This window comes from Carassius carassius, chromosome 9 (assembly GCF_963082965.1).
Source record: "Carassius carassius chromosome 9, fCarCar2.1, whole genome shotgun sequence".
Taxonomy (NCBI): domain Eukaryota; kingdom Metazoa; phylum Chordata; class Actinopteri; order Cypriniformes; family Cyprinidae; genus Carassius; species Carassius carassius.
The window spans coordinates 32,059,911-32,071,888 of NC_081763.1; the positions used below are offsets into that span (position 1 = coordinate 32,059,911).

General features: G+C 39.7%; 1 protein-coding gene across 1 annotated transcript; it reads left to right on the forward strand.

Annotated features, from left to right (window-relative positions):
* Positions 1-8,169: 8,169 nt before the first annotated feature.
* Positions 8,170-10,315, forward strand: LOC132148691 (CD9 antigen-like). Its single transcript, XM_059557390.1, has 8 exons — positions 8,170-8,299; positions 8,714-8,816; positions 8,899-8,996; positions 9,159-9,233; positions 9,339-9,440; positions 9,821-9,910; positions 10,004-10,087; positions 10,173-10,315. Exons 1-8 carry the CDS (start codon positions 8,240-8,242, stop codon positions 10,302-10,304), a joined length of 744 nt encoding a protein of 247 aa, XP_059413373.1. The 5' UTR covers positions 8,170-8,239; the 3' UTR covers positions 10,305-10,315.
* The last annotated feature ends 1,663 nt before the right edge of the window (positions 10,316-11,978 follow it).

The following is an 11,978-nucleotide window of genomic DNA, read 5'->3' on the forward strand; positions in this document are numbered from 1 at the left end:
GGGACCAGAGAGTTTGAAAGTGATGTGTTCAAAGGACCGAACAGCAGGGATGGAGATGATGGATGTTTTAATGTCCTTTCTGTACACTGCAGCGACACCACCTCCCCGCCCCTCAGGTCGATATTGATATCAATTTAATAATTGATATCAAATTACACATATGCCTGAGAAAAAACATATGTTTTAAGAGAAGATTTAAATGTAGAAAGAGAAGGGGAAAGTCTAATAGACAAAGGTAGGGAATTCCATAGTTTAGTACCAAGAACTGAGAATGCTCTGTCTCCTTGGGATTTAAGTCGAGGTTTTGGAACACTTAATATCATCTGGGTGGAAGATCTAAGCGTTCCCACTGGAGAATACGAGTGGAGAAGGTCTGAAATATATGAAGAGCAAGACCATGAAGTTATTTAAATACAAATACTAAAACCTTAAAATCAACTCTGAATCGAAAAGTTATTGTAACTTTAAATAAACGGAAACAGACCGTTTCTCATTCGTTTTCTGATAACTTCTCCTTGTTGGGGAAAGGATGGGGTTGTGTGACGTTGTTCCTGAGAGGCGTGTAAAGGTGTGTTTTAGTGAAGCGCAGCGGAGCTTCTGGACCGAAGTTGGAAACCTAGCACTATTTCGGCCTCAGTGCTACATGTCCAAGGCTATGAGCCCCATCCGGCCTGTTTAAAGCCCTGGCTCACACTGGCCCCACAGTGGAAAAGTGGCTACTGATGGCTTCACACGGTTGATGAGGGGTTAATACTTAGGGCTGAGAAACAAAGAAAGGTGATCAGACTGTCCGGGTCTCGATAAGCTCCATCAATGTTGGTCTAAACATGATGCTAAGTTTTGTCTCCTCTGGTGTGGCAGGAAACATGTAGATGGAATTTGGGGAGCACTGTCTTTAATTTGGAGTGATTAAAATAACCCACAACAATAAAAGCAGCCTCCGGGTGAGCAGTCATGAGAAACTCTAGGTGAGCTACAGTGTTTGTACACCAAGCTTTGTTAACATACATGCACAATCGGCCACCTCTTGTTTTGCCAAAACATTTGCCGTGTAGAGTCTGGTTAGCTCAATAGCATTATTGGGTACATCGTTTCTGTGAAAACGATGACATTGCAATCCAAAAGTCTCTTACTGTGGGTGATGCCAAATCGTAACTCGTCCACTTTCCCCGTCTTTGTTTACAATCTGGAGCACTTCTGCCTGTCCTGGGTAGTGTGTATCCTCTGGTGTACTGGAGATCTCAGAGAGTCCAAGATTGGTGATAAAACTACTGGAAAAGGGCACACCAATATACAGAAGCTCCTGTCGGGTGTATGATGTTAAGGCAAAGCTGCTCAGTACGAACAGACCCGAGATGAGCTTCTTACCGAAAGACTTCTTTGAATTCCTCACGGTGCTGAATGTTTTTATGTTTTTTATATTGATCAAGGTCTGTATGTTTAGATGCGTTTTCTCTACATCTCACACACTGAGTACAGCAGAGGAAGCTGGAATCTGCAGATTGGTCAATTAGTTAATAGTAACAAGCTAATTAATTAATTAATTAATAAATTAAAGTCTACATTAAAAGCCTTAAACCAAAAAAATCTTGATCTGGTGGGATATTAAGGGAAGTATTAAAACAGTCTGACTATCCCACCCCTTCACCCATGATTAGTGTGAAAATAGATTTTAATTATGAAATAATGGTTTATTAAAAAAATATAGTTGCCAAATGCATAGGCTTTCTAGCATTAATATGATGCTATTATAGTAGCATTTTTTAGAACAGTTTCACAAAGTCCCATTTTAATTGTTACTCAGATACAAATTCCTGTGCAAGCAGTGCAACTAAGAAAGCAGCACTACTGAGTAAGCTATGATGAAATATATTTTTCATGTTTAATAGAGGGCTAGATGATCGTAGGTATATATATGTGTGTGTGTTTGTGTGTGTGTGTGTGTGTGTGTGAGTGTGAGCGTGCATAATTGTCGGATGTTGCACTGGGACATTTAGGGCTAAGTTCTAAAAATAGGTTGTACGTACATTTTTTGTTAAAATTAGGGTTTCCTTCAATTATTGTTCTATAACATCTTGTCTATCATCTCTGAAAATATTTTGACAAAATTCACTTGTTTTTAGTGCAGAAAAATAGCTATTTATTGCAGCAATTTATTTATATAGCACATTTCGTACAGAATGGTAATTCAAAGTGCTTTACATAAAAGAAAGTAAAATAATAATGAAGAAAAATAATAACAAGAATAAAATAAGCAATTTTAAAACTTTTAAAATTATTAAAGAATTTACTTATTTAAAATGAATTCAAAACAGTTAGAAAATGATTTTACATAAAATAAAATAATAAAAAATAAAAAGTGTAAATATAGTGCAATCAGTTCGGGAATTGCACAGTGCTCATTCAATAAACACACAGCTAAACAGATGGGTTTTAAGTCTAGATTTAAATGTGACTAGTGTTTTAGCACATCTGATCTCTTCTGGAAGCTGATTCCAGCTGCGGGCAGCATAGTAACTAAAGGAGGACTCCCCTTGTTTTGTGTGAACCCTTGGTATGTCTAACTGACTCGATCCTAATGATCTGAGTGGTCTGTTAGGTTTATATTCAGTGAGCATATCTGAAATATATTTCAGTCCTAGGTCATTTAGTGACTTATATACGAGTAAAAGTACTTTAAAATCAATCCTAAACGTAACTGGAAGCCAGTGTAAGGACCTGAGGACTGGTGTGATATGCTCAGATTTTCTGGTTCTAGTCAGAATCCTGGCAGCAGTGTTCTGGATGAGCTGCAGCTGTCTAATGGTCTTTTTGGGAAGAACAGTGAGGAGCCCATTACAATAGTCCACCCTGCTGGTGATGAAGACATGAACAAGTTTCTCCAAGTCTTGGCTGGAAACAAAAGATCTCATTCTTGCAATGTTTTTTAAATGATAGTATGCTGATTTAGTTACTGCTTTGACATGACTACTGAAACTAAGGTTTGTCTCCAGAATCACACCAAGATTCCTGACTTGATTTTTAGTTGTTTGACCCCTAGAGTTAAGGTATGCATTCATCTTGAACACTTCATCTTTGTTTCCAAATGCTGAAGAAAGTTCTGGCACATCCAACTATTAATTTCATCAATACATTGGCAGAGGGAGTCAATTGGGCTGTAGTCATTTGGAGATAAGGCTAGGTAAATCTGGGTATCATGAGCATAGCTGTGATAGGCAATTTGGTTCTTTCTCATTATTTGACTTAGGGGAAGCATATACAGGCTAAACAAGAGCGGTGCAAGGGGGACCTTGTGAGCCTTGTGGGACTCCGCATGTCATGGACGTCCACTTAGACTTATGTTCTCCTAGACTCACATAATAGCCTCTCCCTTCTAAGTATGACCTGAACCATTTGAGTACCATACCAAGCACAAAAAAATTAAGACTTTCTCTCATGTTAAGAACAAGCTGCGGAGGTGGTTTTCCTTAATACCACAAAACAGTTAACCTATAAATCACATAACATGTGTGTATCAATCAGGGCCGTTGCTAGTGGGGTGAAAGGTGGTGACGATTATAGGGGCCCACGGCCGAGGGGGGGCCCTCTACCGTCTGGCTGAAGCCAGTCTAAAAGCTCAGGATAGTTGACAGGCCACTGCTGCGTGTCGTCTCGAAAGCTTATAATTTTCACGTGTTTTTAAGCCTTGCCAATTTAAAAATTCAAAAGCGTTTAAAGCATTCAAACAAGAGACGCTGAATTACTTTGTAGTTTTAACAAGAATTAATGCATAGTCAAACCAACAATTATTCAGACACCAGATATCATTTTTGATATTGTTTTTTTTTTCTTCTTTTTTATTACTAGTAGTACGGGCAGAACACTATAATGAATGTAAGTGAGTATAGCAAAATAAAGTGAACTGTGGCATATTATACCCAAACAAACTTTCATAAAGTGGATTAGTGAAATTGATACAAAAAATAAATAAATAATTTTTGGGAACAAAGACCACACTTTGACCTCACCATGTTTTTCTTAACAGTTTTTTCCGGAATTGCTCATGCAACCTTTTAACACCACAGACTGAACAAAATTAATCATTGCTTGGTAATTGGTCAACAACTTATTGACAGTTGTCTGAAGTTTCCGTTTGATTGTAACCCATTACATATCTTTCTATCAAAGTTATCTGATATTAGGATGATATTAAGGTTAATTTGTTCTGACAGTCTCTTAGTTCTTGTCAGATTTTATTACCATTTTCTAAACTAGCCGGCCCACAACCCACTAGGGTGACCACCCGTCCCGCGTAGCGCGTGCGCGCACAGCGTTTGAAGCCCAATTCATGCGTCCAATAAATTGAGACTGTGTCACGAATAATCAATGCTTGCTCCAAAAAAGTTGGTCGCTCTATATCCTCGAGCCCCAGGCAGCCAAACGAACTTTACTTGACAGTTCAGCACGCTACTGTTGCCACACCCACCCCTCAGTTGAACTGATGACTAGGTTGTTGTCAACTTTTCCGTTGTTGTCATGACAGCGCACGCACGTGCATACCAGACACACTGGGAAGGAACTTTTAGATGCACGCTTTACAATTCGAAAAATTGAGAAAGAAACTCTGAGGCACCGCCATCATAAATTAAAAAAGAGAAGGTGTGTCCTGTTTCAAACTTTTTTTTATGCGCCTGCCTTTACTAACATGCGAGTTCACCAGCCTTCCTCCCCGTGAACCTCTGGAGTTGTGAGTTTAGACTTTTTTTTTAACTGTTCCTGTGGTGTTGAGCAACTACAATTCATTTTAATCCTATAATTTTATATTATAATTTATTTAAATTGAATAAATTGTAATGAAAAATAAATAAAATGTAATAGCTAAAGTAAATCATAAGTGGAAGTGCATCTGTCAATTCTGTCATAAGCATACATCAGCAATTACACATGTTTAGGGGAATAGGGCATTATTAATATACCATGTAAGGTGGTATGTGCTAGAAATGGGTAAACCACTATCAGTGAGTCTGCCCATGGGTTGGGGGCACCGCCGCGCAAGGCAGTGTCCCACATTTTCCCTCAGAAACATACCCCTTGTCCCCCCTTGGGCTTATTAGCAGGTGGTCACCCTACCACCCACCACGCACGCAGTCATCACCTCATTCAGACTATAAGTCGCACCTTAGTATATCAGTCCAAAAATACGTCATGACGAGGAAAAAGTCATCCAGTTTTTTATATCGACTATGCATTCCATTACTTTTTCAAATTGGTGTGTTTCACCGGGTCACGAAGATAACACATAACAGTGAAAGCTAACACCATCTGATGATATCTCCCAAGGGTAACATATAGAGCGTGAATAGTAGCTGCCCTAGTACTGAGCCTTGAGGTACTCCATACTGCACTTGTGATCGATATGATACATCTTCATTCACTGCTACGAACTGATGGCGGTCATATAAGTACGATTTAAACCATGCTAATGCACTTCCACTGATGCCAACAAAGTGTTCAAGTCTATGCAAAAGAATGTTGTGGTCAATTGTGTCAAACGCAGCACTAAGATCCAATAAAACTAATAGAGAGATACACCCACAATCAGATGATAAGAGCAGATCATTTGTAACTCTAAGGAGAGCAGTCTCAGTACTATGATACGGTCTAAATCCTGACTGGAAATCCTCACATATACCATTTTTCTCTAAGAAGGAATATAATTGTGTGGATACCACCTTTTCTAGTATCTTGGACAGAAAAGGGAGATTCGAGATTGGTCTATAATTAACTAGTTCTTTGGGGTCAAGTTGTGGTTTTTTGATGAGAGGCTTAATAACAGCCAGTTTGAAGGTTTTGGGGACATATCCTAATGACAATGAGGAATTAATAATAGTTAGAAGAGGATCTATGACTTCTGGAAGCACCTCTTTTAGGAGTTTAGATGGTATAGGGTCTAACATACATGTTGTTGGTTTAGATGATTTAACAAGTTTATACAATTCTTCCTCTCCTATAGTAGAGAATGAGTGGAACTGTTCCTCAGGGGGTCTATAGTGCACTGTCTGATGTGATACTGTAGCTGACGGCTGAATGGTTGCAATTTTATCTCTAATAGTATCGATTTTAGAAGTAAAGTAGTTCATAAAGTCATTACTGCTGTGGTGTTGGGAAATGTCAACACTTGTTGAGGCTTTATTTTTCGTTAATTTAGCCACTGTATTGAATAAATACCTGGGGTTATGTTTGTTTTCTTCTAAAAGAGAAGAAAAGTAATCGGCTCTAGCAGTTTTTAATGCTTTTCTGTAGGATAGGTTACTTTCCCGCCAAGCAATACGAAATACCTCTAGTTTTGTTTTCCTCCAGCTGCGCTCCATTTTTCGGGCTGCTCTCTTTAGGGTGCGAGTATGCTCATTATACCATGGTGTCAAACTGTTTTCCTTAACCTTCCTTAAGCGTAAAGGAGCAACTTTATTTAAAGTGCTAGAAAAGAGAGAGTCCATAGTTTCTGTTACATCATCAAGTTGTTCTGAGGTTTTGGATATGCTAAGGAATTTGGATACATCAGGAAGATAACTTAAAAAGCAGTCTTTTGTGTTAGAAGTGATGGATCTTCCATACTTGTAACAAGAAGTAGAATTTACAATTTTGGCTATATGAATTTTGCAAAGAACTAAATAATGATCTGAGATATCATCACTTGGCTGAATAATTTCAACACCATCAACATCAATTCCATGTGACAGTATTAAATCTAGAGTATGATTTCGACAATGAGTAGGTCCTGAAACGTGTTGTCTAACACCAATAGAGTTCAGAATGTCTATAAATGCTGATCCCAATGCATCGTTTCCATTATCAACATGGATATTAAAATAACCAACTATTAAAACTTTATCTGCAGCCAGAACTAACTCAGATGTAAAATCACCAAACTCTTTAATAAAGTCTGTATGGTGCCCTGGTGGCCTGTATACAGTAGCCAGTACAAACATAACAGAGGATTTATCATTAACATTTGTTTCTCTGGATAATGTTATATGAAGTACCATTACTTCAAACGAGTTATACTTGTAGCCTGCCCTCTGAGAAATCCTGAAAACGTTATAAATTGAAGCAACACCTCCCCCTTTGCCTTTTAGACGGGGCTCATGTTTATAACAGTAATCTTGGGGGGTGGACTCATTTAAAATAATGTAATCATCAGGTTTTAGCCAGGTTTCTGTCAAACAGAGTACATCTATATTATGATCAGTGATCATATTATTTACAAAAAGTGTTTTCGTAGAAAGGGATCTGATATTCAATAAGCCAAGCTTTATCATTTGTTTATCCATATTGCTTCTGTTTTTTATTTGTTGAACCTCAATTAAATTGTTAATCTTAACTTGGTTTGGACATTTTTTGTACTTTCTAGTTCGGGGAACAGACACAGTCTCTATAGTGTGAGGGCCGTTTTTTATTCCCAGTCTGTCCCTGTTCAGTAGAAGTGAAAGTGAAATCCCTCTCACTTTAAACCCTATTCCTCAAAATCCCATTCCGGAAAATCATAGCAGCCATGACTTGTTATGTTCAAGCGATGGAAAAAATAGACCACCATACATACATATATATATATATATACATATATATACATACATATACATATATATACATACATATACATATATATACATACATATATATATATATATATATATATATACATAAATATATATATATATATATATACATACATATATATATATATATATATATATATATATATATGTGTGTGTGTGTGTGTATACTTTGTTAATGAAAACATCATAAAAACAAAACAGAAACCGAATCAAACTGATGAAACATGGCCCAACAGAAATCTAGATGAGTGAAGAAAGGTTTCCGCACTGGCATATTTTCGGGGAGAGGTCTGTGCTCCTGGTGTTGGCTCACACTTCAGAGGAAAGGGTCAGTGCTGGTTTCGTTTCTGCAGCACAGAAACTGTTGTGCTCCGCCCCGAAGCAGGGGGTGCGCGCGCAGCCCGTCCAGCAGAAACAGCAGACCTCGGACCGCGCGCACACATCAGATTCATCAACAATAGCAGGTCAGTCTTGTGCTGAGCGTTGTTATGTTTATCAAAACATATGCTTCACATAGGAGAGCTTTAAACATAATCAAAGTTTCGTGGTTATTTTTATTGTTGTTTGGCTAGTTCATTAAGAGCTGCTCATTGCATTGGGTTGATCAGATAGTGTTTTGTTGCAGTGAAATAAATCGGCTCGTGATGGACGGATGCGCGGAGATGTGTAAATGTTTCCTGATCCTGTTTAACATCCTGTTCGCTGTGAGTGTGTCTCAGATTTACTCTTCTGTCAGTTAACACTCTCTACTCTGACAAAAGCCTGCTATAAATATCATAAATGTTTTATTTTTTTTTATCTGTGCATCTGTTTATATATATATATATATATATATATATATATATATATATATATATTTTTTTTTTTTTTTCTACCTGTATAGTTACTTATTGTACTTGTTTTATTCTAGTTACATAAATGTCCTGGAGTATGTGCATCTTTGAAACATTTCAGGGTTTTGTGTTACAGTATCCTTGTCAAACTTGAAATAAAACGAAACTCAACAGATGTAAATATGTAAATGAGGTGCCAGTCTGGCAGGAAGTGTGGTGTATTTGTGTGGTTTCTGAGCGAGCAGCTGTGATGAGGGCTGTTTTGTGTCATGTTGTATCTTGCAGCTGGTGGGGTCGGGTCTGGTGGCTTTAGGTATGTGGCTCCGGTTCGGCGCTGAAACCAGAGGATTCTTCGACATCGATCTGAACACGCCACAGTTCAACATCGGTCTGTTCTGCTGATGTTTCTCACTGACAGATGATGACACAGGTGATGTTGATGCGTGACTGGACGTGTCCTCTGTCCGCAGGTGTGATGGTGCTGGTGGTCACTGGGGTCCTGATGCTGCTGGTGGCCATCATCGGTGGTTGTGGTGCGTGTAACCACAGCAAAACAGCTCTCAGTGTGGTGAGTCTATCACTAAAACACATACAGAGGTGTTACACGTGTTGACACTGAAGCAAAGCCGTTACACTCCTTCAGGATTCAGAGCACAGGAGGACAAACTCTTATCTGTAGACATTTCTGTCTAAATCTGTAAACATTTGTTTTTCTGATGTTTTCATCAAGTTTTCTGGCCTGCTGTTTGTTCTGATCATCATTGAAATCACAGCTGGTGTGATGGCCTTCATGTGGAGTGGACGGGTAAACACACACACACACACACACACACACACACACACACACACACACACAGGTGTCTGTCTAATAGTGCTGTTTTAAGGCAGTTGTGTGTTTGTTGTGTTGTAGCTGGCAGATGAGTTGGTGAACTTCTACAACACCATCTACGCTCAGTATCTCAACACCAGGAGTCCTGGTCAAGCAGTCACCCTCAAACTATTCCACAACGCTGTAAGATACGCACACACACACACACACACACTCTCTCTCTCACACACACACTCACACACACACTCACACACACACTCACACACACAGAGACACACACACACACACACTCTCTCTCTCTCTCTCTCTCTCTCTCTCTCTCACACACACACTCACTCACACACACACTCACACAGAGACACACACACACACACACACACACACACACACACTCTCTCTCTCACACACACACTCACACAGAGACACACACACAGAGACACACACACACACACACTCTCTCTCTCCCTCCCTCTCTCTCTCACACGCGCACACACACACACACACACACACACACACACACACACACACACACATGGTCTGACAGGTGTGTGTTTGTGTGTCAGTTTGACTGCTGTGGCATCGGTGGACCGATTGAAGTGTTTGTACGAGACACCTGTCCAGACGGCGACATCCTGCATAAGCTCACATATTCTGTGAGTCACTTCCTGTTTGTCTTGCTCTTGTTTCTGCCTGTGTGCTGTTTGAGGAGTGCAGTCGCTCATCCGTGTGTGTGTGTGTGTGTGTAGAGCTGTCCCAGCGTGATCAAGCAGGTCTTCGCCTCGCACGCGCCGATGGTGTTGGGAGGGTTTCTGGGGTTAGCAGGAATCATGGTGAGTCCATCTGAACAGACCCAAACACACTAGACTCCAGCGCTGCACGCGTGTCTTCTGACCGTCTGTGTGTGTTTATCCTCAGATGCTGGTGCTGGTGTGCAGCTGTGTCCTCAGATGTCACGTCTCACCATCTTATGCGTCTTCTCCTTCATACGTGCTCCTCACCTCCTCGCCGTCAGTCATCTTTCCTCCTCCAGCTGCCCAGCAGATATAACCGTCTGTGTATTTCTCTCTCTCTGTCTGTCTGTTCTCTGCAGATGTCTCTCTACTCATCTCCACCCATCTACTAAGGCTGTCTCAGCCTCCACTCGTCTGTCTGATGGATGGATGAATGCTTTCATTGGGCAAAAGTTAAGGGAATCACTCCTGTGAGTGTGTGTGTGTGAATGAATGCGTGTGTGTGTGTGTGTGAGTATTTGTGACTGTGAGTATGCGAGTTGTGCATCATCTAGAACTAAACTGAATGGCTTCTAATTCCAACAATAAACTGAGGGTGCAAACAGGATACAGAATTCTAATTCAAGTCTAAATCATTGCATTTGTCAGCATGAATCCCTCATAAATGGGCCGTTTAGACTTTTTTTTTTTTTTTTTTAATGTTTTTTACTACATTAATGTTACAAATCGTAGTGAATCAACATAAAGTTATTTCTTCAGTTCTGGATTCTGCACAACTTTGTTATACTGTACCTCACTGTCTGTTATGATCTCATACTGAATATTCCATTGTCTTGCTGTACTAATAAAAGCTAAATGTTTCACATTTGCTTTTTATTGTAATACATTAAAGACACTTCCACAAACCTGTCACAGTCCAGTGTTTTTCATCAGAGCTGGACAGTAAGAGGTCAGAGGGAATGATCAAACATTCACTTCTAATCATCTGTGATTGATGGATTTTAGACACGTGAAACACATCTTCATGTGATGCTCTAAGAATATCATACAGACTGGATCTGGTGGCTACGGTGACCTCGGAACAAGAGAGAAACAGACTAATATTAGCGTAGATGCCATTCTTCTAATGATGTAGCAAGTACATAGGGTGTTATGGGAAGTGTTCCCGGTTCCGGTTTACCTAATTAATGCAGCCTAAAAATCCTTTAACGGATTTGGATATTAAAAGCATATTATTATGTTATGTGTAAGCCAGGTTAAAGAGATGGGTCTTTAATCTAGATTTAAACTGCAAGAGTGTGTCTGCCTCCCGAACAATGTTAGGTAGGTTATTCCAGAGTTTAGGCACCAAATAGGAAAAGGATCTGCCGCCCGCAGTTGATTTTGATATTCTAGGTATTATCAAATTGCTTGAGTTTTGAGAACGTAGCGGACGTAGAGGATTATAATGTAAAAGGAGCTCATTCAAATACTGAGGTGCTAAACCATTCAGGGCTTTATAAGTAATAAGCAATATTTTAAAATCTATACGATGCTTGATAGGGAGCCAGTGCAGTGTTGACAGGACCGGGCTAATATGGTCATACTTCCTGGTTCTAGTAAGAACTAAAGTTTTGTACTGAGTAGTGTAACGATCGGGAACACAGGAGATGGGAGATACAAAAGCAGTGTGAGTTTTAATGGGTAATCCAAAATCAGAATCCAACAAGCAGGGGGTCAAAACCAAAAATCAATCCAAAACAAACAGGAACAAGAACTCGAAACTAGGCACTCCAGGAAACTGGGTGACGGAAAGTTAGGACTCCATGAAACAAACAGAAACAGACCGGTTTAAATAGGCAGGGTAATGACTATGAAGTGAAGACACCTGAGTGCAATTAACAGGAGTGCAATTACTGTGATGAAGGGACAAGGCTTTGTGGGAAATGTAGTGCCTCCGGTGGGGTGCCTATGGGGAAGTGAGACCACTAGTGGACACCCAGGGAAACAC